The sequence below is a fragment of the Fulmarus glacialis genome, unplaced genomic scaffold (genome assembly GCF_000690835.1).
Source record: "Fulmarus glacialis isolate BGI_N327 unplaced genomic scaffold, ASM69083v1 scaffold32808, whole genome shotgun sequence".
Lineage (NCBI taxonomy): Eukaryota > Metazoa > Chordata > Aves > Procellariiformes > Procellariidae > Fulmarus > Fulmarus glacialis.
The window spans coordinates 2,117-28,671 of NW_009229422.1; the positions used below are offsets into that span (position 1 = coordinate 2,117).

The 26,555-nt window shown below is 45.2% G+C and overlaps 1 protein-coding gene across 1 annotated transcript; it reads left to right on the forward strand.

Moving 5' to 3' along the window:
* Positions 1–23,669, forward strand: EDC3 (enhancer of mRNA decapping 3). Its single transcript, XM_009583854.1, has 6 exons — positions 1–203; positions 1,666–1,979; positions 10,294–10,629; positions 19,468–19,621; positions 21,236–21,453; positions 22,604–23,669. Exons 1-6 carry the CDS (start codon positions 40–42, stop codon positions 22,936–22,938), a joined length of 1,521 nt encoding a protein of 506 aa, XP_009582149.1. The 5' UTR covers positions 1–39; the 3' UTR covers positions 22,939–23,669.
* The last annotated feature ends 2,886 nt before the right edge of the window (positions 23,670–26,555 follow it).

Genomic DNA, 26,555 nt, shown 5'->3' on the forward strand with positions numbered 1-26,555 from the left:
CAGGCCTGTGTCTCTTTACAGCAATTGTGTGCCGGAAATATGGCTACGGACTGGCTCGGGAGCATTGTGTCAATTAATTGTGGAGAAAGCTTGGGAGTCTACCAAGGACGAGTGTCTGCTGTGGATCAGGTCAGCCAGACCATTTCCCTGACACGGCCCTTCCATAATGGGGTCAAGTGCCTCGTGCCAGAAGTCACCTTCAGGTTAGTGTCTGTCTTTTTTCTTCCTGTGTTTTTCCAGGCAAGGTCTGTGGTGGTTTGGATGTTTTGTTTTGTTTCTCCTCAGAAATGGTCTCTTTGCCTTAAATCTCCCTACTGCTACTGAGCGTCTTTGGGTGAGAAGTGCCTCTCGTGTTTCTGTTAGTTTCTGTGGAGAAGATTATTTTCTGGCTTTGCGATCCTAGTGTTAGAAGTGGCGTAGCTCGCACTTGGAGGTTATTTGTGGGTGAGGCTACGTGTATGAGTATATATATATGTATTGTGTGTATACATTCTGTTGTTTGGTTTTCAGGTAGTTGAGAGGGCTGGCATACTCTCTTAAAGCTTGGCCCTCAGCATGTGTACTATATGTAACTAAAGTATGACAGAAGAGAAAGCGGAGTGGTAGATCAATTAAAATTATTGCCCCAATACAATTAAATTAAGTGCAGTTATTAAATCCAGCTCCATCCCCTCTGTCTCTTGCCACGTTCTTTCCTCTGTGTAGACAGGAGAGAGTTTTCAACCAAGAAGCTGAATCAATGCAGCAGTATTGTAGGTCTCAGGAGTTTGTTCCCACCAGCTTCTGGTAACACTGTGCTTAAAAAGAATAAATGAGAGTTGCTTGTCACTGGATGTTTTCCTGTTATCTGGCATATTACAATAGTTAAGACTCTTGAGTCACTGATTTTTAAATAAGATTGATTCCCTGAAGTCAATACTCTAAATTTTTTTTTTCCTTGGATTTTGAAGAGAGAGAGTGGGGAAAGATGACGACCATATTCTTCCAGGAGATGTGTGGAAGTCTGTGGCAAGCTCTTGCTACTTTTATATCCCAGTTGGACAAACACTGACTAAGTTTAAAATAGAAGACCCTAACTTCCGATTTATTTCTTGCAATCAGTGCAAATGGAGGTCTTTGTACCCACTTCTTTGTTTCGTTTTGGCTCATGCCCAGTGCTGTATTAGTTTTCTTTTATCTTTTTTCTGAGGAAACAGGAAGCGCCATCCTTGTCTGAGTGTGAATTGCACTAATCTAAGGGTAGCTTTCTCTAGAAATGGATTGAAAGTAATAGTAGCCTCAAGGCTGAGATTAATTATGTTATCTAGAAACCATTAAATTAATGCAGATTTCTGCAAAGGTCTGTGCCACTTGCTTCCATTTTCTGCTTGACTGATTCCTGTTTCAGCTAGGAACAGAACCTTTCAAACACAATCCAGGTGCAGTATGGAAATACTTGAGTTGTTATTTTGAAGATTCATACCATTTCAGTTGAATATTTTGATGTCTGTGGAAATATCCTCTGTGTTTGTGTATTAAAATAATCTCTTTTCTTGTTTCTATTGATAATGGCATCAGAAAAAATCCACTGTACAACGTTGCATGTTTTTCTTTAGGGATTGTTTTTTGTAAAGGTACCTCGGATGCCAAATTCCTCAATGTCTGGTTTTCTTTTCCTGTTTTTAGGGCAGGTGACATTACTGAGCTGAAAATTCTGGAGATCCCAGGGCCAGGGGACAGCAGACAATGTGGGGACCTGCAGCAGACAGAAATGGGCATCCCTGGTGTTGGGTGCCAAGTGGGTCCCAGTCAGAATGGCACTGGGAAAGTGTTAAAGAAGCCCATCTCCAGCAGTGCCCCGCAGAATATCCCAAGGAGAACGGACATGAAGAATCAGGATATTATCATCTCTCCACAGCAGCAGTGCTCCAAGAGCTACATGGATCGACATGTGGAAACACTGACTCAATCCAAAGGCTTCCGCCGTAGACACAATTCCTGTGAGTATATGTGTTATCCTGCAACTTTCCTTTTGCCTGCCTGAGTTACTGCTGCATCATCTTCCCTTCTTCAGCAAGAACATTTCAAACGGTGCTGGAAACTGTGGTTTGTTTGCTTTTATACTTGTATTGCCACCTGAAGGTCTGGAGAAGAGGAAAATAAATGGTGAGGAGATAAACTTCGCAAGCTGTGCCTCAAAGTATTATGAGTATAGGTCTTCCAAACGTCTGGCACTTATCTTTAAATCTTTTATGATTAAATGATGATTCAATCTCATCCATAATTTGGTATGAATGTTCATGCAGTTTCATTAAAGCTTGCAGGACTGGACTTATAAAGATATATATGTACACTTCCATAAAATGCCCTTATACAGAGATAAAAAATGGTTTTATTGGGTAAGAATAGTTGGATGAAGCGGGTTGTTTGACCTGGTTTGCCACTTCCGTATTGGGTTTTTTTTGTTTGTTTGGGGTTTTTTTGGGGGGGGCGGTGGGGTGGGGTTTATTTTTTTCTTGGGTTTGGTTGGGTTTGGTTTGGTTTTTTCAAAGAAGAATACATTCTGTTTCTCTGGGCTTCTGGCTACCTTACAGAAATGTGTTCAGGGTATATTGGACACAGGGTTGCTTCGCTGATGTCTCCATTGCCGTCATGCTGCTAGCTCCTTTTCATCTGTGGGGAGACTTTAAAACTATCACTAGAGTTCTTTGGAGGCAACTTTCACTCTGCTTTTCATTCCTTTTGATTCCTAATGAAATACCTTTCCTTGCTAGACAGAGGCTGGAAAAGTTAATGCAGAGAAGTAAGTGCTGTTCAGCTGAATAACTGGAGAGTAGATTACGGTGAGAACCTTAACTTGTGTGTGCTCTTTGTGCTTGCTCCTGAACCGATGTGGAGGAACAGCAGAAAGCAGCTGGTTCTAGCAGAGGCTGGATCCCTGTTTATCATAGCACTTTATCAGCTGAAAATCAATTGTTGCCCTGGCTTCTGCAGGGTATTCCACGTGGGGTCCAAGGCAGTGCTTGAGCACGTTGTTTGCGCAGCGCAGTCCTGTAGCCAACCTAGTTAATAGGTTGGGAAGCTTATAACAGAATTTATGATGTTGTTATTTGCCCGTAAAGGCTGGTGTTACGTAGGTGCCTTGCAGCCACGTACTCGCTGTTTCAGAAGTCAGCCTTCCCAGAGTAACCTTCAGAATCGTGTGGGTAAGAAGGGGCTGTGTGGATGATCTTATTTGTTAGGTTAAATAATTAAACCTTATTTAATAGGTTCCTTATTTATTAGGACCATTTTTGATGGGGCGTTGGTTGTGTTGTGGGAATTTGGCAAGCTTCTCATGCCAAACCTGATTTGAAGTTGTGTTTGGTTTTTTTTTTCCTTGAAGCCCATAAAGGAAATTAGTCTTTCTGAATTTAAAATGCTGCAGACTGTTCTGTGTGTCTCTTATGAAGATGTTAGCATAAAGAGAAATGGTCACAAAAGCTGTTTTATTGCTCATTCAGGACAGAAGCAGGGCATTGTTATGTACTTCCAAAATGGATTGGGGTGCAAACTGCAAATTCACCTTCCTGTTGCTGAGAAATACCAGCCTTTATTTTCAGGGTGCGTTACTTCATTTAGTTTTAGGACACATAAGACAACATTTAAGAAGAAAAACGCTCTTCATGTTCTCCCCCGACCCAACATTCTGATATGATCTCTTATCCCTTTCTTCTGTCACTGCTGGCATGAGCTTAGAGGTTGGGTTGAGAATAGTAGAGGTGGACACTACAGTAATTTGGGATGTAACAGGGAAAAGATGTGTATGAACAGAGGGTGGAGAGGAGCAGCAAAGATGCCGAAGGAAGCAGCTCCCTCTCCTCACAGCCTCCAGCTACGTGGGCTGGCGTTTGGGAGAGGCACAGATGATATTTGCGAGCTCTTGGGAAGATGCTGTGTTGCGCTGGCTATGGTGGAACTGGAGGGACTGGGGCTGTAGATGGCTGCAAAGACAAATGATATGGCGGGACATGAGCTGGAGTATGAATAGAAAGAGATTCTTTTATCAGGTGCACTACAATTGTGCCATACGTTTCTGTTGTATACATCTTTTTGCCCATTCCTGTTTCAGTCTCCCAAAGAACAGCCCTGTTTGAGAACGCAAAGAGTGACATACTGGTGTTTTCTTTACTGCAGCATTTCTGAGAGAAGTGTGGTTGACGCCTATTTATGTAAAAAGCAAATAGTTCTTTAACAATTTATTTGTTAAAGTGAATATTCAAATTTAATTAGTGAAGTGGAAATCTTCCCTGTTCCACCCTGTGTATTATTCTGCTTCACCAGCATCAAATGTTAGAAAATGCAGAGCTGAATAAAGCCAGTTACAATGATTTCCTCGTTCCTGCTATCTTTCTTATTTGAAAATTGCCCAATTGCCAGCCTCCATTTTTCCTCTAAAAGGAACTGGAAACAAATTGCAATATTATAAAGCTTTTCTATTTAAAGCCTGTATAACCATAACCTATTACAACATCACCCTACAAGTAATTACAAATGTTATTTGCTGTGTTGTTGAAAATACAAATTAATGGGCTCTAATGAGAATGATGTAAAGATACAATCAGTGCATTTCGGCGTCAAGCATCCGTTATGTTTATTTCTGTTCATAGAATCTTCAGCCAGCTCTCACGCTGTGCCAAAATTGGGTATGTTCTTTTTTTCTCAAAGCCCCCTGGGCTATGCTCCTTTCTAGATCTTCATCATGCAATTACTGAAACGTCAGTATATATCCAGCATATTTCCATGACTTAATTGTTGAAGCATCAGTGTCTATCCAGCGTATTTCCATGACTTCATTTTTTCCCTTGCTTTTGTGTTTAGAAAAGAAACAAAACCAAGGGGGGCAAGGCCAGTTAAACAGGGAGATCAAAGACTGTATTTATGTGGAGAAGTTCCTGGACCTCTGGAAGTCCTCCTCCCCCACCAACAGCTGCATTATTTTCTGAAAGGGTTGTAACTCTTTTCATATTCACTTCTTTATTTAAGTGATTGCCAAACAGGCCTGATGGGAAGAGGAAGGCCAGAATGATGTGGAGGGGGAGGCGCGCGCTCCTCGGTGACCTAACCATCTTCAAGCCTGTCTGGTTTTGAGTGTTTTACTTTTACCCAGGCCTAAACACTGCGTAGTGCTTGTTGTGGGAAGAGAGCTGTGGTTCTTTTAAGGTTAATTTTTTTTTTTTTAATTCCTTAACTCTTCCTAAATTCCAGTTAGTTGTTTGAGTATGTTACTTTGGTTGGTTTTAGGAAAACTTTCGAACATCAGTGTCAGCTACCTAAATGTCTAAAGTAACTCTTGCTTTGCTTTGTTCTGGCTGGATGGAGCATGTAGGGGGATTACCTCACGTAACGCTGTTTTGCCAGTGTCTGGTAGGTCTGGGGTGAGCAGTGAGTGCTTCAGAACCACTTCAACCCACAAATAGCTTACATCAGTTTTACATAAGCACAACAGCAGGTCAGATTTTCTTTTACAGACTTTGTTTGAAACAAGTAGAGCAAGGTGCTAGATGTAGATTATTGTTAGCTTGGATTCATTTTAGGATAAATGAGGTAGAAAAGTGAACTCTTACCCTCTAAAATGTGTGTGTTTGGAGAGTAGGGCAAATGATGTGTGAATCTCAGGAGGGGGATGGAAGAGGTCCTGGCTCTATGGAGATGGTGGGTACAGGCATCCGGAGGAGAATGGGCTGAGATGTCATCTAGAACTTAAGTCATATAGGGTTTAGTACAGCTGAAAGTTGACCTTTTGATGCCCTTTAGCGTGCTAAGTCAGGGACAAAGTTCCCTCTTCGGAGTACTTGTGTGACAGGAATCAATAAACAACAAATATCAGCGCAGGTTTCACAACAATGGTTTCTGTGCCGTGCTGGCACTGGGCTTGTTCGTGCCAGGGCTGGCGGCAAAAGCTCCCACAGGGATCTCGCAGGAAGGCGGCCAGCTCACTAGAGACTTTACATTTGCTTGTGTGCTGTACATGAAAGGGTTTTTTTCCCAAGAAACAAAAAAAGCCTGGGAAGTATTGTTTAGCTTTTGAGGGAGGTGCTTTTCTGTGCGGCATGAAGCTGCCAACTTGACGTGGAGCCATGTGCTGTTGTCCTTAATAAGCTTCACGCATGCACACACAGGGCAGAGGCGCTGGAAGTTGCGATCCAAAAGGAGTTGGACTACAAGTCTGGATTTCTGTAGCTGCTTGGCAGAGGACTGGATCAGGCCGTGGAAGCAAGCACAGCTGTGAACTGTGGCTTTCAGGGAATGGCTTGATCTGGTGTGTCACACTAGTGCCCTGGAAGGCACTCCTCCTGTTAGCCTTATCTCAAATTCTTCTGCATGAGTTTTCCCTTCCTTCCCCCTGCCCTTTTCCTAGGTGTTTCTCCCCTTTTCCCTGAACAGCGTCAGCTGCCAGTCGTCTTGCCTGTTTAGATGGCGATGCTTGAAGAGGAACACCATGTAACTTTGCTTGGAGTTTGTAGGAGGCCTCTGCCATGTTCTGTGCAACTTCTGTTGCAGGGTTGTATTACGGTCTGAAAAGGCAGACGGTTGTGTGGGTCAGCAGTATTTCAGAGTTGGCATCCATTGGTATGGATTAGAGAGCTGCCCACCACAATGCCGGCACGTCTCGTTTTGATGAGGTACAGTCTTGGCTCCCATTCATTGTGTCTGCAGGGGAGCCCAGGGAGCTTTCCAGCCATTGTTCTCGCAGCTTTTCTAGTACAGCTTTTTATTCTGTCAGCATTTACACACTGCTCACATCAGCTGCTTCTGTCCCCTGGATCCGTTGCACGGCGGTGCATCTATCCCCACATTTTGCTTTTCAGGTCAGCTGAGGGTAGCGTGGAGTTGTTTGCAGAAGAATCTGGCAATGGGTGTAAAAACTCTTGTTGGGTAACAGGAACGGACGGAGTTGTCATAACACTTGACATCGACACAAGAAGCAGGCTTGTTTTGCCATTGTGTTCATTGTAGGCTCCAGCTTATTCATCTGAACTCTGAGAGTCCCTTGACTATTGCTTCGACCTGGAGTTTGTGAACATTTGGAGAACTCGGCCTGTTGTGTTGGTCTGGGTTTTCATTTCTTGTGCAGCTGATAGCAGCAGCGTTGGATGCGATTCCCTTGTCGGTAGTGGCAGTTCCCAGCTCCATACCAAGTTGTGTACAACTTTGGAGTGGTTTATATGTCAAGTTTGAAGTCGTGTTAGTAAAAAGCATTCCCTTTCTCTCAAAACTATGCATGTAAATGACTGGTCATAGCTTATATACTGGAATTCTCCTTGCCAGAAAGACTTATCCTTTCTCTCTCCTATATTGTGTTTTGCCACGAGCAATTCTTGAATTCTGCTATCTGTCCTTCAGTGGCTTCTTGGCAAAAGTAGTCTGTTCTCACCCCGTTGTTTATAAAAACTCCTGGACGCCTCCAGCAGCTTGAAAATCACTGTTCTGAAAATGAACTACCTGCTGTAGTTAGTAGTAATTTCAAATTATTATAAATAGAGACTCTATTTATAGAGAGTATTGTCGAAGTGTGGTGACGCTGACCACATAACTCTGTATGGCTAGTTCCAGTTGCTCCAGTACGTGCAGAATAAATATTCCATGCTGGCTGTTGTACTGTTACTGCTGTTTTTAAGAGGTAAGTGGCTTTGTGTTGCAGTCAGTGGATTTTCATGATGCAATGAGGTTAGAGTAAATCCAGTAGGCAGGGTGTTGCTGTGAGAGACTTATGCTATTAGCTGTCTAACTTTGTAGATGCTCTTTAAGATACTTTATTTAACGTAGCAGTGCTGTAGCTATAATGATATAGTGGTGTTGGAGAAGAAAGGGAAAAGCCAACATCTTTCATAAGGCCAGGTGATAAAGGTGGGGCAAGTTGATTCTTTCAGTCTCTTCAGTGCTTGCTAGGGATGCTTGGGCAAAACGGTTTTTAAACTGGCATAACTGGAGCACTTAAGCTCATGCTTAAAACAAAAAACCCCACCAGAACAACAAATTACTCACATTAGGAAAATGATCATTGTGGGGGGTTATGCTTGATGATTCCACAAAGCCTTGAAGATTTGGGGTCTTACCTCCTTGCTTTTCAAGGTGGGAAATACCGGACTCTGCCTTCTTGTGCACTTTTTTGCTGTTGCTGGACTTGTGAATTATGGCATAATTGGAGGCCGGAACTGCAGCAGCTTTGAGAGGGAGTGCTTTAGGGTGTTCAGGTCTGTTTTGTTTAGCTCAAGTACTTCAGACATCAGAGAAGGAGCTGCTGAGCATTTCAGAGAGCTTCCTTGCTGTGGGGGTTGGGAAAGCTTTCAGGTTAGTCACTTAAACGGGTCTCTAGAAAAAAAAAAAAAGTGACACACCGTCTAAAATATGGAGAAGAATAAACGGGGGAAAATCCTTGCTGAGACAATGCATTCCTAATTGAGATAAAACCAAGTACATATCCTTAGCAAGTCATCTTTCAGTGTGGCATAAGTTAGACGCGGTCTTAGATGAACTCAGTATCACGCTGTAAAACAAATTTGCCATAGCTTACAAAGTCCTTGATAAGCTCTGAGAACTCCAGGCAAGCCTGCCTGTATCTTCCATGAAAGTGTGCTCTGCTCCGGTCTGTTCTTACAGTGTTTTCTATAATGGCTTCAGGTAATCATAAGGGTGTTCTGGAGTTAACAGCTGCAGTTTAAGTTGTGTAATTGAGCTACTGAATAACTTTGCTGTAAGAGAGATGAGTTATGTTCGTTGACTTGGCCGAAATCTACACATTGGTCTTGAATGTGCCCATTCCTGTCCTGATCCTGAAACGAATGAACGCTCCTGTAGAAACAGCTGACAGGAGGAGGGTCCTTCGCTTTCCAGGGGAAGTGCTGTTCCTGTCAATGGAGTGGAGGATTTCACACTTTGGAAATGGGGGAAATTAGAGCTCAGGTTTGTTAGGCAGCTTGCGGCTGCTCCACCAGTCTGACCTGAGGTTACAAATAAGCCTTTCCAGGCAGGGAGAAGGAGGGATTTGCCAAGACGAAGCTAGACTTGTCTGCACTTCTGAAGGTGACAGGTAACTTTATGGGAGGCCACGAAGGTTGTGCCTATTGCAAATCTTTTTGGGATCTTTTCCAAGTATCCTTAGATGACTTGAAATTCTGTCTTCTCTCAGTGATTGGCAATAATGTGTAAAGACAAAAAAATGCTGCTTTTTCATTTATGGAGGAGATATATAAAGAGCACACATCGTCGTGGTAATTTGTTTCTGTGTTATCAAATGGATTCTGTCAATAAAGTCCTTTGTATAAATGACTCGGAAAGGTGATTATCATAAACTGTGAGAAATATTTTAGTACAGCAAGCACTTTTGGTGTGATAACTCTTACTCCATCTGTTGGACACTGTAGGTGATACCTGTAATTGCTAGAATTGGCCTGAAATATTTTTTAGTAATTGCAAATTTAATAATGGGTATAACAAACAGATTAATGTTGTCTGGACCTGTGTTTGTATGGGTGACCTGAATAATAATGTAAGACATAAGCAAGTAGAGGGATATGTTGACCTTGTAATTGCATGTGGTTTTGTATCAGTCCTTGATCTCCAGCCATAAATTGGGAATGAGGAGACTTTCATCACTCTCACTCCAGAGAAATCAGTGATTGGAAAGAAGTGTATTTAAACATGCAAGATGATGAATAAGTAGAATAATGCAATAGGAATAAGGAAAAGTACTTCGTATCAGTACAGAAATGTGTACCTATTGTTAGCAAGTGCAAGGAAGAAGAAATGCTTTATATTCAGTGTTTTAAGTTCTCCCATAAAGATCACTAATAGGCGGCCAGCCTGTTTCGGCAGAAAACACCTACATTAGTCTCTGAAATTTAGGGAAATTCCAAAGAAGATCTTGGGCCCCATGCCTGCATGAACATGAGCTCAGTATAGGAGGACAACTGTCCTACATCACGGCTAGCTTATTATCTTATCACTAATGTGACACTATCTTGAATTAAATAAAATGTGGAGAAACACTTATTTTGGTACTGTGGTCAAGTTTGTTTTTCTAACCTTGCCAGTGGAAAGTCCCTGAAAGTCTCTCTCCTGATGCTCTTGTTCTATTTTCTGTTAGCTTATCTTAGCATGAGTAATGCCAAAGATGAGGACTACAGCTTCTTCGGGAAGCGAGTATCCCTTGAGTCAGTGGACTATAAGCATAAACACCCCTCTCTTACAAAATTTGCTGAGAAAGTCTATGAGCAGACGTGGCTTTTTCCATTTATGACACACTTTCAACTTGCTTTTATTTTTGTTTAGGGTCATCCAGTAGCCGTCATCCAAACCAAGTGACTCCAAAGAAGAGTGGTCTGAAAAACGGGCAAATGAAGAGCAAAGATGATGAGTGCTTTGGGGATGACATTGACGAAATCCCAGACACAGATTTTGATTTTGAAGGGAACCTGGCCCTTTTTGACAAGGCAGCCGTGTTTGAAGAGATTGAAACTTATGAGAGGAGGAGTGGCACTCGTTCCCGGGGGACCCCAAATGAGAAACCAGCTCGCTATCGGCATGACGAGAACATCTTGGAATCGGAGCCCATAGTCTACAGAAGGATTGTCGTACCCCAGAACGCTAACAAAGAATTCTGCACGGGTATGCCACATCCCTTACTGATAAGGATGCAAACTCTGCCGCTTTTCTGGGGAACATGTGGTGGATTGTTTTCCCCAAGGGGTGTCTATCAGCTTAGCGTGGTACAAGCAAGGGCGTTCATTTACGTAAGATTGGATCTGTGCCTTGTATCTACATACAACCTTTATTTGCAATATTTCCAAGATAAAAAATATTCAGATAGGGCAACAAGGTAAGTGTTTTTGCAGTAGGGAACAAAACTGATGTCTGGATAACAAGAACGGAAAGTGGACAGGAGCCATTTGAATCCTTGCTTTGATTTCAGTAGCATGACGAACCTGCATGGACTTGATTGCTGACTCTTGAGAGGGAGGCATGGTCTCAGGATTCCAGTACATGGTAGCATGTTGTAATTTGTGCTTTCTTGGTAAAAGGCAGGAGATTTCATGTGTTTCTGATGCTCCTTACGTGGTAGTTTTGTATTTTTGCATGGTTTTGCAGAACTTTAAATGTCATTGGTGTAAAAAGAAACAGTTCTGGCTCTTCCCATCCATAATTCCAAACATTCATTGTACAAAAGGCTTTTTATGTGCGGTCCCCCCTCCCACTTACTTATTGTCCACTGCTGCTGTGTGAAAGATCGAGCCCCAGAAAGCTGGACAAACACATTCACATCTGTAAAGAATGTCTTTCTCTCCTTTGCTTTACCTTAGTCTTAATTATAAAGGGAAAGAAAAACTTTTAGGCAGATGTTTGAGTTGAAGTATTTGTCAAGTGTATCATGAGGGAAAACTAGCTCGGCATGCTGGTGCCAGCTGCTGCGCAGATGTTCTCCTGCAAGTCTGATTTCTGGTCCTTGCTGCTGCTAGGTAGGCTCTTGGACGGAGGTGAGGGTGGCGGGGTGGATCAGTGAGCTGCCTGGCTGCAGGGAGACAGCGCTCCTAAAATCAAAATGCAGAGAATGATTATTCAGCTCCTAATCCATGGCTCTGGGGAAGGGTAGAATTGGTTTCATTTCACGTTCAGTAGTGTTTTGTTTTTTTTTTTTGGCCGAGCACCAGGTAATGGTGTTTTCACCCGGAGCCGCTTATGTATGTGAATGGATTTTACTATAAGGAATCTTTTTATTTCTATACGTATACATGCTATGAAGTATAGCATATGTACTTTACGCTACAATTAGGTGCAAATTCCCTGTAACTTTAGTCTAATTGTAGTGTCCTGCCTTCGGTTTGCGTGCTTTGTGGCACTTGCAAAATGTAGGAGTGAAGGAACTTTGGCATTCCAGGAACATTTCTTTTCCGCATCAGAATAAAATCAAAATTCAGATCTTTTTGTAGAGAGACACTAAATAGCTAATATCCTGGTGGTCTGGCCACCGAGCAGAAATGTGATCAAGTCCTTGATCTGTCATTCTTTCTTTGCCCAGAAACCCCATCTGGGGTGTGAAACACTTTACAGAAGGAAGCTGATTCATTTGCAATGATTTGCTGTTTTTCAATTTTAAAAAAAGTAAATTTTTTTTAATGGTTCTGGTATACAACAGTATCGTAGTTTTCCATTTGTGTCATCCATCTTCCTATTGATCTGTTCTGCTCTTGAATGAGATAAAAATATACTAGTCATATCAGAACTTGTCCAACTCAGTGTTGTGTTTCCAGGGATGCTTAAGGAAGAGTGAAAGAACAGAGTAAACATTCAGTGAGACTTTCCCCTGAGTGCTTTGTCTTTCACAATTTTAAGACTTCCTGAAGCAGAAGTGACAGTTCAGTATTAATAGCTTTTGGTGAGTTTTTTTTTTCTTCTGCTTAATTTAACCTATTGCTTTTTAAATCTGTGCAAGCTTTCAGTATCTTTACAGTGTCCTGTGGCAAGAAGCTCCACCGATCGCCTGTTTGCTGTGTGAATAAGCACTTCTTCATTTTCGTGTGTGATTTACTAATTTTTTTTTTTTTTTAAATTTGCTACTTGTCAATTCATCTTCTAGCTGGCTTGTGTGAGAGGAGACAGGGCCTCTATGTACGTCTAGTCTGAAACAAAAGCTAACCTACTGTTAGCTGCCAGTTTGAGAAATATGGCTAATATGATACTCTAGCAGTACAGTTCCTGGGAGGAAAACTCTGACGTGCAATAAGCAGCAAGCATCAGTAAGTAAATTCAGGGGATGAAAATGAAATCTCGTTTTGCTAAACTCCATCGTCCTTTATTATGGAAACTCTTGGCTCCCCGCTTGCAGCGTGCTGAAGGGAGCGGCCCAGTGAAAGGACTGCTGTTTTCTTGTTTTGTTCTTGGCAAGCTTGCACGGGCAGGGTGGCAAACGACTCCCCTCTGTAGTTGCAGGGTCTTGCTAGCCTCATTAGCTACTGTTGGGTGATTAGTCTCCCGTATGGAATTCTGGATTTGTTTGGAAGAAAAGCTGTCGTGTCACACAACGGGCAGGGTATTGACAGCTACAGTTCCCTGTCGCCTGTGCTGAGCAGGGCACATTCACAGTCCTGTGAATGATGATAAAAGTGTCCCAGTGCTGTGTCTCTCTAGATGTTTTTCCCACAGAGAGCGACTTCCTTTGTGACCGCTGAGGAAGTTTACTTTTGCTTAGGAAATGCTAATGGCTATCTAGCAAAAGCTCTTATAAACAGTTGTAACTTGCCTACTGTTTCTGGCATTCAGTCTAGTGTTTTTTGTAGCGAGTCAGCCCTCCGAGGGACAGAAAGATATTCAGTATGCTTGGAGTAATGATGGACTGTCACTTGAAAAAAATCCTGATTTCTTTTGTTTAGCAATTGGAAGAAGGATGCTAAGCCTTAGGCAGCCTGCCTCTCTTAGTGGCTCAAAGAGCAGCAGCTGCTGAAATTAAATGAGAGTGCCAATAGCCCCGAAAGCCATGATTTTGGATATATCTGTGGCAGGAATTCTCTTTCTGCTGCTGAAATTTAAAAAAAACTCCTTAGGGGAGCTTTACTTGCAAAAAGCACTTCCTAGTTGTAGGAGAAGTAAGTACTTCATAATTTTTTTCCCTAGGCCAATCTTGAAGATGATTGTCTTAAAAGAGCTGTGGCTGATAGAATGATTATTCTGTCTGCTATGATAGCACAAACAAAGTGATGCTGGTGATTGACAGCTAATATCCAGCTCTTGTCACTGTGGGAGAGGAAGAATTCTGTGAATCCTTGCATGCTCTTTTATGCTATGTTTCCATGGAGCTAGGAAATAACCAGGATTGTGCAGCGGTAAAACCACCAAACTGCTGATGCCAGTTCCCCAGAAGACTAAGCTGCAGGGCTTCCAGTCTGTGTTTTTATTACTGACTAAAATAAGTTGATCTATGTGGGATGCAAGTGAAGCTTGATTAAACACTTCAGTCCACCAGGATCCTTTTCTGAGAGCTAATTTTATGGAACCGGGCTGTCACGTAGGTATACTAGCATGTGTTATAGAAGTAAGCAGGGAATGAGGATGGGGATCTGTTCCAAACAAAAAAGAAAACCTGAAGCTAATAGAGCTTACCAGGTCTTTGATCATGACTGAGCTGAGTCCATCCCTGGGGCTCCACATATGAATTGCTCCCAAATACATAATTAGTCTTTATTCTTTTGGGCTGGCTGCTATTGATCTGTCTCTTTATTTACGATTTTGTGACGCTTGAAAGGGAAAGTGCAACTGTTTAACAAAAATCTGCCTCCCTGGAAAGGCTGATCCTTTTTATGAGGTGTGAGCTGTCTTTTTCTACTTCCAGAGCTGTCCAGATAGAGAATTTAAATGTGTGTTGGCATAGGTCTGTCTCTGTTCCTTCTGTTGGCTATCAGCATTGAAACGATCTGTGTTTGAACAGCACGGTGTTTTGGGATCAGGTCTTTTAGCTGTGGCTGCAAAGCCAATGTTCTGTAGGTATGTTGGAGCTGAGGGGAGTTTGCAGTAGGATGGAGTATCTCAGTTCATCATCAGTGACTCTATGTAATATAATCTCAATCATACCAGGCTCTCCAAATCGTTCTCTTTTTGCAGTTCATCTCTTCTTTCCTCTTAACTTTTTTTCTGCCAAGAAAGTGTCTTTATGAGCACACTGAGATGACTAGAGAGGAGAGCTGTATGCCACGTAGGTAAGGTATGTATTTCTTTCCCTGATGTACTAGTGAGGCTTTGTCCAAAGCAGGTTCTCTTCTTGTTAATGCTGCTAGTGCAGAAAATATGCTGTTTCCATCCCAGTGTCTCTTCTGGAAAATAAATGGGATTTTTCAAACTCAGCTGCTGTAGAAATTTGAGATAGCCATTTGTCAAGTGAAAGCAGGACTATGCTCAAAAAATCCGACTAAGTGTCGATATTTCTCTGTGTTCCCTCTTACCAGACTTCAAGCCTGTCCTTCAGGAAACCTTTTTCCCCATGGTAAGGAGATAGTGTGCTTAGACGTAAATCAATGCAGCAGGCAGAGCTTATGTGCCAGGGTCGGACCACAAAACTAAGGCTGAGTCTGTTCTGCGAGGGTGATGCCGACAGTATGGCTTTTTTTCGTGTGCCGTGTCCTTGACTGACTCTTGTACTCTCTAGCTTTTAGCTCTTCAGTCTATGGATGACTGCCTTACAGCAATTGTGTATATTGAATGTGTGAAGTGTTTCTGGGATCTTTGAGTAGAGTGCAAATTAAGTTCACTTTATCCAACCGCAGGAGAAAACAAAGTGGTCATGGGGCAGTGTCTCTTTGTCCCTCAGATGGTTTTTTGCTCAGCTGGAGTGAATTGTGCACTAATGCTGGGAGAGGCTGTCATTGGCACTTCAGCCAGAACTCCCTCAGAATTTGTCTTAATTAAAAATAATGATGATTTTAAAAAAAAATCTAGCCCTTAAGGTTGTGGAGAAAATCAGTCATGTTTGTGGGGCGAGTAACTGTGTTTTTCTGAGTCCGCAGGCGGGTGGCTCCAGCTTTACAACCAGCAAAAGACAGCAAGTAATGTCCCATCTGCCTAAACTGGACAAGAGTTACACCCACTTCACGTAACTGCATCTTAGACCATGAGCTGTGCGGCTCTGGAACCTGGAGTTATTTATTGCTAAGGGAAAGAATTAATGGCTTTATGTACAGCTTTCAGGAGTTCCTAAGTCTAGTTCCATCTCATCCATTCCTGCAGCTTGCCTGTATTTATTTTACTATAGTCAAGAGAGAAGATGGGGGTTACACACTGAGCTACTCAAGCAGCAACCCTCTCGTTTTTTTCCTGCAATGAGAGCATGGGAGGCGTTTGGACTTCTGACAGCAACGTTGCTCTGGGCTTGTTTGGGAAAAAACTCTTATTTCCTTAGCTTCTGGAGAGTTAGCTCAGTCCTTCTGCTGGCTGAGGGTGTTTTAATCCAACCAGTATGTGTGTAACATTGCATAGTGAAGCTCGAGGAGATAACTTGTTCGCAATCGTAGTGCCCAGGACAGAGTGTGCCTCATAAAAGGAGAATAATTCATGTTTAATCAGGCTTCAGCAATACTCTGCGTGTCACAAAACTGTTTAGTCTATATCTGCCTTTTTTTTCCAGGCAGCTGTAAAATACATTTATTTAATATTAAAAGGCCTGAGCTAATTTATTTTATTACCTTCATTACCAAACAATAAAGATGCACTGTCCAACCCAAACATAATTAAAGTTGGCAGGAGTTCAGTTTTGTTGCAGTAGTGTTATTGTTTGTGGGTTTACACGTCGCCTCCTTGATTGCTTTCTGCCAGTTTATTTAACTCCCTCGGCCTGGTTTTGATAAGCCAGTCTGACTGGTTGGACCTTGCGTGAGTGCGAAGAAGGGAAGTTCTCTTGGCATTTAAGCCTGCTCTTGAGAGGGAGCAATTAGGACAAAGTGTAGCACTGGCTCGGGCCAGCTGTTTTGCATGCTGAACGCAAGTTCATCTCATGCCTCTGCTGCCTCCTTTGCATTAACCCACTGGGCTCCGAGTTGCATCTAGCTGGTGGTAAATGCGGGCTTGCTAAAGCTCGTGGTCTGGGGGACATGATTGTAAGTGGTTACACATTGGTGACAGTCGTACTAAATCGGGTAGATACAGAGTGTAGATCGGCTGTTCCACCCTTCTAGTTTGGGGAGTTTGTGCAAAATTTAAGCAGAGAATTCATGGCCCAGCAGTTCAGAAGAAGCAAAACTACAGTTTGGGACCCCCCTGTTTCAGGTTAGCAGAGGATGTGTCCCGTCAAACTGTTTGGAGAGATCCTGACCTCAGGTCACTCATTCCAAGTCCTCCCTCAAGCTTGAAAAACAAGACCTGATGAAGTAGCAAAAATATGAATGGGAAAGAGGCCGAGCCGAGCCTTGCGTGACTCGGGAGGCTAAGAGGGTGTGTGAACGCGGGGCAGGTGCGTGACTAGTGCGACGGGCTTAGGATTATTAGTGGCTTATGACTCCAAATGTTCAGCGGCTGCTATCAGGAGTCTGAAATGACTTTGATAATGTGCATGCTTGCATGTGTGCTGCATGTAATGAAAGGCTATTAGCGGAGGTAGCTTAATCGGCGGTTAGCATGCAAGGTCAAGTGTTTGAACACGTTTGGGCCCTCTGTATCTGCAGAGCACTAGCCGGTGAGTTCAGAAATGAAGGCTAGAAGGATTCAGCGGGATCTACTCCACAACATTTTACTGTTACCTTGCAGGAATACCTCCGATTTGACTCTGAAAACCTCAAGATGTACAAAACCTGCCATTTCCGCCATAGCTTGAGTTAGTGGTTTGTGACTGGGGCACCCTGGGGAAATATGGCAGTACAAATAATTCCTCACAATTAAAATACACGCTGCTTTTCTCATTTGAATATGACACTTGCTTGTTACGACTGGTTCTTGTTATGTTTTTTGTCTGCAAAAGAGCCCAAGCCCACAAGTAACTGTTAGGTTTCTTCTCTGAGCGGATGTGTACGCTGTGGCTGTTCCCCTTTGGGCTCGTATCGCTGCAGAGCGTTTTCACTGGGCCATGTCACGTTCCCACGACTCTTCCCCATTAGCACAGGGAGTCCGAGCCCTGCCGTGCTCCTCGGCACTGGGCTGCTCTGAGCACCCGGGTGGCTGCTGCCGCCCCGAGTTCAGCAGCGGAGCGGCTGAAGGGAGTGCGAAGGTGAGTCGGGGCTGCTGGCCGCTGAACACTGCAGAAGCAGAGTGTGCTGATGGAAGGACCGAGTTCACACTTTGGCCTGATGTTTGGTGTCGTGCCTGAGCTGTAGCAGGTGTCGGTCTGAGTCCTGGACCTTTTTGACCCATCGTGCCTGACTCCCGTGCACCTCATCTGCCTGTCCCAGAGTAGGAACTAACAGTAAATTCACAGAGCCCTTGCTCAGCCGGACTCTGCTGGGATTGCTTGTTTAGCTCGGAGCGGTGCTCGTGAATGATGTGAGCAGAAGGAGCTGAGAGCCCTTCTTGCTGGCAGCTGTGCTCCAGCTATGTGGCCGTCCCATGTGGGGAGGGAATTAAGCTGTGCTGTTCCTTAGCTGGGAGACAGCTAAGGACATCCAGGCCTTGCAGGAGGATGTTTCAAGGGAAGAATAGCCTGAGTTTCTGATTCTACATACGTGCGAATCCTCAAACACAAAATTGGATATCAGATTTATTTTGGAGGAAAGTTAGAATAAAGAGGCTGATTTCTGTGGCTGAAGATATTCAGGGATATCTGGTTGGCTGCTGCAGCAGTTTTCTCACCTGTCACTTACGTTTTGCACTTCTCTTTCCGTATACCATAAGTAATTATTTTCAGTTTCCTTGTCCTCCATTATTCAACACACCACCAAAAAATTGCTGTGGCTCCCCTCAGAGCGAGCTGCCTTTGGTGGCAAGGAATCATCTGTATTTATTTACAGGAGAGTTACAGATGTTATTGCAGGGTTTATTTCCATATTTATTTTATGGCACTGTGAAGTCAGTGCCAGCTTGGCCTGCTTGGAGAAGGAAAGTATAAAGAATTGGCCAGAACAGTTATTCGGGTTTGTGTTTCTCCTACCTGCTGATTCCAGGCAAGTTTGCTGTAGGAGCGAGCAATTGCTCAATTGTATTGCTTCCTACTGCAGGCACTGTTCTCAGCGCTTAACAAAACCTCTCTTGTTTGTTTTCCCTTGATCCGCATGCTGGAGCATTTCCTGGCTCGCAGACCGGGCTGTCAAAAATGTCTGAGAAGTATTTTTCTACAGACTTTATTCTTTCAACCGCATCGTTCCCCTGCTGCCTCAGCGTATCGTGATTCAGCTTTTGTGTCTGAAGCCAGTCCTTCTGGCACGGCACAGTTCAGGTGGTGGACACCTACCTAGTAAATGTGGGACGTCTTGTTTTGCTGTGGTATGTGGGTTAGGGGCTGGAAGTTTGGGGCTGGTCACTACTGATGTCAGGAAGCATAATGCATACAAGCTTTTTTGGTGGGAAATCTGGTTCACCGCTTCTCTTCTGACTTTCATAGTGATTAGGAACACTTACATACGTTTGGGCATGGGCGTGGGTTAAAGCACTGGTGACCTGGAGACCATTAAGAAAGAACTTAATATTCAATCTGTAAGTCAAAAAGGCGTCCTCAGTCCACGCATTGCTAAAATTGCCAGCTGCCTGCTGAATTTTCGTGGAAACGTGTATTGCTTCAAGCCCAGCAATTGTGTTTAGCTGTCAGTGCTTCACTCAAACAGAGTAAGCTGACTCTGATGCACTAGTTTGGATTCATTTGATGGTCTTGGAAGGAACCTGGATTACTGGGTTAAGCAGACCCTTGGTAACAGCTAATAAGCCTTTGCACTGTCATCATTTCTAAGTGCTGTCCTATAAAACCTTATCAGACTGCAGCATTCTGAAAAAGTCTCTGATTATACCCATTTCTGTCTTCTTCCTTCTGCTCTCTTTGAACCCCAGACTCCGGGCTGGTCGTTCCAAGCGTGTCTTATGAGCTTCACAAAAAGCTGCTCTCGGTTGCTGAGAAGCACGGGCTGACTCTGGAGCGGAGGCTGGAGATGACGGGAGTGTGTGCGAGTCAGATGGCCCTGAGCCTCCTTGGGGGACCCAACAGGTAAAGCTGTTCCCTTTCACTCTGCTGTGGGTTTGCCCCCTCGAAGCAGAGCTCAGCTTATCTTGTTCTGCTAAGTGGGGTTGAGGTAAAAGAGGCTGAGAGGTTATTTTTGAGGTAAATGTAATGTGGACGCCTGCTGCCGCTTGCGCTAGTCCCTCAGAGGTCCTCTCTGCCTTCCTTGCCGCTAAAAGAAAAAACTCATCCCGATGCCATGCAGACCTGTGTTGTAGCTTGTGTATCAGCCTGTTTCCGAATAATCACGAAAACAAGTGTGAGGCTCAGGCTCCTGAAGTGGGAGGAAGCCTTACAGTAGGTTTCCATGTTCGTGCTGCTTTTTTCCTCCTCTCTAGCCTCTCTAGAAAAGGGCTGGCTGAATATACCATCTTGGATGAATGACTTACTAAGGGCTTCTTTTTGGCTCCTGTGTCCCAGAAGCAGAAGTGTCTCTTGAGTCAAAGACAAAACAGACAGAGCTGAGATTTTTTTCTCCACTTACTGGGAATTTTTTCACGGAATTGAGCGTTGCGCAGGTGTAACCCAAGGCAGATTAAACCATTGCAGAATTTCTGGTGAGCTGCTCCTTTTTGCAAATAAGTAATCTTTTCCTTTGTTGTTTTTTCTTGTTACAATTTAATGATATCAATAAAACCAAAAGTCAGCTCATGAAAACAAAGCGCTGCGTAGCTTTTCACAATGCTAAATTAGCTTTCAGGCATCTGCACCTAAGCTGAGAACATCCTGCTCTTTTGGAGGGCCCAATTTGATGGCAGGTTTGGAGTGCACTTACTGCTCTTTGCATGGATATATGTGCTGACTCTTTTGAAGAGGTCTGCTCTGTGCCTGCAAGTACCATAGTTGTTGATGAGGGCAGACAATTACACATGTATTTTTGTGTGGTTGATAGATGCTCCATATTATTTGCCCTTGAAATGGAAGGCAAGCCTTACGTCTCCATCTGTTTATTTGGTAGTACTTTACCAGGACCTGATGATTTGGTTGAGAGCAGTAAGTGATAACATACCAGGCAGCACTGACCCTATCAGCTGAAAATCCTACTGTAAGCTATCCTTGATGGCTTGCAGGCCTTTTAAATAAGTCAACTTTATTTTGCAGTTGATGAGGCTTAGAGAGTAGAAATTATTTTTCTTCTTTTTTTTTTAACTGTGACTCTGCTGATGGAGTAAATCACCTCATATTTCTAAGATTGTATAGTTAGCATTCTTCTAAAATCAGAGGGGCAGAGGAAAAAAGCCTCCTAAAAGTGGAATTGCACTGGATTCAGGCTTGCTACGTGAGCAGTGAAAATGCCCCCTGCTTTGAAAGTATAAGTTGGCTTTGTGGTGAACCAGGATAGACTGAGACCCTGTGCTCTCTGCCGTGGGTGCAAGGAAGTCTTAAAGGGAACCTGCAAGCAGAGCAGCTCCCTAGTGTCAGCACTGCAAAAGGATGTGGGTTCCTTCTCGGAGGCAGCGGAAGATTTGCAAAACACCTGTAAATTTGCATTTTACTGATATTTTTTTTTTTTTTTTTTCCTTTTCTTTTCTTTCTTCGCTCTTGCAGGAAGAAGGTAAGAGATTCTTGGATTTATTAAGTCCCCTTTTGTCTGCGTTTTAGGCTGAACCCGAAGAACGTGCATCAGCGGCCTACGGTAGCCCTGCTGTGCGGCCCCCACGTGAAGGGGGCCCAGGGGATCAGCTGCGGACGGCACCTCTCCAACCACGACGTCCACGTCATCCTTTTCCTACCCAACTTTGTCAAGATGCTGGAATCCATCACCAACGAGCTGAACCTTTTCAGCAAGACGCAAGGCCAGCAGGTGTCCAGCGTCAAAGGTAAGTGAGCGAGGAGCAGATCTGCTCTCCGCCGCCCTTGCGCCTCGCAGAGACCTGTGCCGCTCAGCTCCCCAGTGCCTGCCCGGACCGGTGGCACCATCTAGTGGCACCGCCATAGGCAGGGGGGGGGGAGGCTGGCGGGACAGCAGAGACTCGAGAGGTTCAACAGTGGAGCAGTTGTGCTGGTACAGATGTTTCTTGTATGAACAAATACGGAAGAGCTGCTGTATGGATCTGAGTCAGACCAGCCGTTCTCTTAGGATAAGGGCCTTCCTTGTTCAGCATATCGAAACTGCAAGTAAATGAGCATCCGACTGCTGCTTCAAACCAAGCAGACAGCTTTGCTGAACTAGTCCCAGCAGCTGTCAAAATTCACATCTCTTAGTTTGCCCTAGAATAAACTGGTGCTCCATCTTCTGTGAGAGAGCTGGCTTCTGCTTGTCGTTTCACCAGTGGTATTTTCAAACCTGTTTCATTTAAACTTCTTGGGAGAAACAAACCTGGTAGTTAGGGCACTGCACAATGTTTTGTGTTGTGGCAGGGTGGGGGGCTGCGCTGTGCTGGCTGAGATGCTTGCCTGTTACAAAAGATTATAGAAGATCTTGCACCGAGGACTTGGTGGTCCGTGAGGTAAGAGGAATGCAGCAGATGTGGTACAGAGCGGGTGAGTGCAGTGAGACCGACAGAGCTCAGTGGGGCAGGCAGCAGTGCAGCACACAAGCTGCCTGTCCATAGAAGAGGTAGTCGGCGCGTTCTAGAAAAATAGGCCTTTTCTTCAGCTTATGGAATATAAAATGGTCCTTTTATAATGGAGAGAGAACGCCACTGCTTCCCTGGGCTGCCTGGACTGCTGAGCCAGCTCAGCGGCAGCATCTGGGGCTGCTCAAGTGCTGACCGCTTGGTGAGATTTTGTACCTGAGAGTCTGTGAATGTTCTCCAGAGTGCTAAAGAGCTTTTAAATATCGGTGTCTTTTGCAGAAGGACAGCAATAACAACAGGTAAGGCCAGTCTGTATGCAGTGAGACTGTGGGTGCTGGTGGGGGGAAAAAAATGAAATATCTGCTGGCAGTGCAAGGAGGGAAGGCACTGAGCCTTAGTTTGTGGTTTCAGGTTGGTCCTCAGTGCTCAACGGTGTTTGTGTTTCTTTCAGATCTCCCAGATACCCCTGTTGACCTAGTGATCAACTGCTTGGATTGTCATGAAAATGCCTTTTTGAGAGATCAGCCTTGGTACAAAGCAGTTGTGGACTGGGCCAACCAGAACCGGGCACCCGTCCTCAGCATAGACCCTCCGATAAACGAAATGGAGCAGGGCATCGACGCCAAGTGGTCGCTGGCCTTGGGCCTGCCCCTGCCCCTGGGCGAGAGGGCAGGGCGCGTGTACCTCTGTGACATTGGCATTCCCCAGAAGGTCTTTCAAGAAGTGGGAATAAACTACCACTCACCCTTCGGCTGCAAATTCGTCATCCCCCTGCACTCCACTTAGAGCCCATCCAGCCACACGGCTCTGAAGGGAGAGAAGAGAGAAGGAGGAGGTCTGTCAAATAAGCTGTCCAGTGGATCCTGACTAGTAAACTCGTGACGCCTTAAGGATGTGAAGTTCTGGAGAGTTTTTCTTCCAGAAGAAACATTGTGTATTTAAAAAAAAAAAAAAGAATAATCATAAAACGAAACAAAAAAAGAAGGAAGCGAATGTTCCTGCAAAGCTGTTTTCATTCTCTTGTGCCATTGTATGAAGGAGCACGCAGGAAGATGCTGTCTGTCCCCGGCGAAGGCGGCTGCTGCTGCTGCCCAGGCCCGGCCGGGAGTCTGTTTAATGAGGGGGTGTACGTGGAGGTGGTACAAGTGATGGGTGGTTTGGAGATTTGAGATGTGTTTCTCAGTCCTTCTGGGCGGAGAGACCCAGCAAAGGCGCCCTGGTGGGAACAGCACCCCTTGATTGTGTAGAAATTCCTTCTGTTGCAGTCGTACCGGGAGGGAGGATTTGGTTTCGTTCCGTTGTTCTTTTTGACTCCCCTCTCCCCTGTTTTATGTTCCTGAAGGCAGCTGTAGCTCGCTCTCCCTCCTGGACCCTCCAGCCCCTCAAGGAGAGCGTTCCCTCTTCGGAAAGCTTGTGTCAAGAGCCAGAAGCTCTCAGGTTGCACATGCTCTGGGAACACCGATGTCCTCAGCTAGGCCTTACTTGCTTATATACTCTGTTGGCTTTTTGTTTGTTCGCTTAGTGGATGAAGCCCAGGTCTATGGGAGCGAGGCGTGTTTTGGAAAAGAACTTTTCCAGGATAGTTGTGGGTTTCGGGGTTTGTTTTTTTTTTTTTTTTTTTCTTTTCTCCTTTCTGGCACAGTGAGTGGCTGAATCAGGGAAAGGATAGCGAAGCAGGGCAGTATCACTCTGAGTTTGTTGCGTGGTGTATGGTGCAGTTGATGTTTGGGTGAGTTCCCCCAGTGCTTCCAGTATCCCTCCTACACTTCAGTGTGGTTTGGGAAGTAGGTCATGGATCCGTTCATTCCCTTTGGGCTCAAAGCCTGTGTATAGGGTGGGCTTGTGTGTGTGTGCACCCGTGTGCTGGGAACCAGCCTGAGGAAGGACTTGGGTCCTCAGCTTACACGGTCCTGTTTGCCTGCAGGAGATGGTGTAGTGAGAGCCGCTGCCCTCCTGGAGGGGTGCAGCGGGAAGTTCTTACCTAAATTACTGTAGGGGATCTGCCCCAGGCTGCTCTGCTAACTGCTCTTGTGCTGCACTTGCTTCCCACGCGCTGCTGGGACGCGTTGGGTTATCTTTTCCTGTGTTCGTTTTGTTGGCCCGATGGAGCCTTGGTGCACGTGCCTAGAGCAGGGACAAGCTGAGAAACCATCAGCTAGCTGGCTTCGGGAATCCGTCGCGCTGGCTCTGTGCGTGCTCTCTGAAGGCTTTGTGCCCGGTAGCTGACCCAGGGAAGCGCTGAACCCGGGGTGATGTGGGAGGTGCTGTAAGGGCGAGCTGTTCCTTCGGAGGAATCGGGCAGAGGCAAGGCGGGGGCCCTGTTGTCGCAAAGAGGCGCTCGGCTCCCTGCTGGCTCCCGATGCCGTGAGCGTGGGCTGTGCTTGAAGCTGTGCTGCTCTTCTGGTACCTTACCTGTCTCCAGAGCTCCTGCGGGTACCTAAACCTTGCATGGACCCTGTTTTGGCACCTGGGAGAGCTTCAGAGCTTCAAATGGTGCCTTTTCTCCAGGGGAGCCGGATCCCTTCTGAGGCTGAAGTGCAGGGACGTGTGGAAATGGTCACCTACTGTTGTAGCTGCTCTGTCGCTGCGCTCTGCTAAGCAGGTAGCAAAGCTGTTGACCCACTTGTGCTCTGAGCGGTGAGGATTTACACATCAGGCACTTGTCTTTCATCTGCTTAGAACAAAGGCCAAGCGTATCAAAGGAGGAGGGAAGAGACTTCCCCAGTTGAAAAGAAGCAATAGAGTAATTAATGTTGCCTGGAAGTGCAGAGTGATAGGGGAAGACCCAGCCTGTAAGGACAGGAGGCTGGTGAGTGCTGGGCTCGCCCCTGCAGCCACCTGAGGTCTCTTCCCCTGCCGAACCGCCTGCACCTTGCCCTATCTACCTCAGCAGGACGAAGGGCTCTGCCCCTCTCGGTGTCTGGACCCCCGGTTCCCCTGAGCTTCTTTCCCCCAACTGAACCACGTCCGCTGGTTTACGCTGAGTGGCCTTAGCACTCGCACAGGGAGGCTTGGTGACTTGTCAATGCTGTGATGGGATGCAGCTCTGCCCTCGAGCCGTTCCTTTCCCGTAGGAAGAGCAAAGCTGAAGCACCTATTCCTCAGGTGAACCATGTTTCAGCTAGAACTCTAGTGGCATTTAACAAGCTGTGGTTCTGACTCGGCTGTACTGGGAAGGGATAGCAATGTGGTTGGTTATTTAAAATACAAATGCGAGGCTTCCCTCTGCCTTTCTTGTTTCTTTGGCTGTTTCAGCTTCCTCCAATCTTTAGCCAGGCAGAGGAACAGCGGCTGGGTTAAAAAGGTGGACGACCGTCCCTTGGTCGTTGCTGTAATACAGCGTTAGCTTTAGTCACCTTATTTTCACTTTCCTTGCTCAAGACACTTGATAACAGAACTTGCTGTTTCAATTTCTGCTTTCCTTGAACCAGGCTGCAGGCTTTTCTCGCCCCTTTGGGGTTTGGCTACTAAACTGTAGATTATACACACCGAGCAGTAACAGAGTAGAAATATTCAAGGCTTCATCACAGGGTCCTTTTCTGCCTCTATGCTGCTGTGCCACTGGCTGAAGTTACGTGCCCAGAAGGGCACGTAAAGATGTTTTTACAGGGATGGCAGCTGGGATCAGGTCTGTCCTCCCTGCTGCATAGCCCCAGGAAGCACTAAGGCCCCGTGCATTGCCAGCCAAGCAGCAATAGGGTTCCCCAAGGAAAATCCCAAGGAAAGGGATTCCCAATCCCTGCCTGTGCAGAGTGCCTGCCTGCAGCAGGCAGCTTTGGGCTGTGTTTGGCACAGTTAAACTTATAGTGTGCTCACTTTCTGGAGAGGAGAATAGATTTGGGTATTTGGCTATACTTTCCCTCAGATACAAAGGCTTACTTGAGGAAGTACTGGCCTCACCCCCATGAAATGCATCTTATGTGCAGACGTGAGCTCTTCTGGAGCACTCAAGAGACCCAGAAAGGGATCTGGGTCCCTTCTTCTCCCCCTTCCCCCACATTGCCAGAAGTAATTCAAAGAACGGAACACTTTTTTTAATCTGTGTTTGAGATAGTTTCTACCCACAACCTTCACCACCATCATAGGAACTGCCCGCGAGCGCTGCTCTGGTCACTAACATGTGAAGATCACTGCACTATGTCACCGCTTGGTATTCCATTTGTGACCTAATGTTTGTAACGACTAATTCCTGCCGCTACTGGGGGATGCCCTGAAATAAAGTGCAACTATTCATGTGTGCTATTCGTGTGCAGCTATTTATTTGTCCACTGTCACTCTACAGCCCGACACCAGAGGTGGAGCAAGCCTTCCTGCTGCTCTGCACAGTTCAGAGGAGCAAGGGCAGAGACCAGGGAGAGTTCAGTCCACTCACCCTCACTTTTTGCCCTCCAGTGAAGCAAAGA

Bases quoted from the DNA above. Each gene is read 5' to 3' on its own strand.
- EDC3 (XM_009583854.1), top strand. From the start codon at position 40: ATGGCTACGGACTGGCTCGGGAGCATTGTGTCAATTAATTGTGGAGAA. The intron at 10,630-19,467 runs GTATGCCACATC...TTTGAACCCCAG, and splicing joins TAACAAAGAATTCTGCACGG to ACTCCGGGCTGGTCGTTCCA. The intron at 19,622-21,235 runs GTAAAGCTGTTC...TCTGCGTTTTAG, and splicing joins CTCCTTGGGGGACCCAACAG to GCTGAACCCGAAGAACGTGC.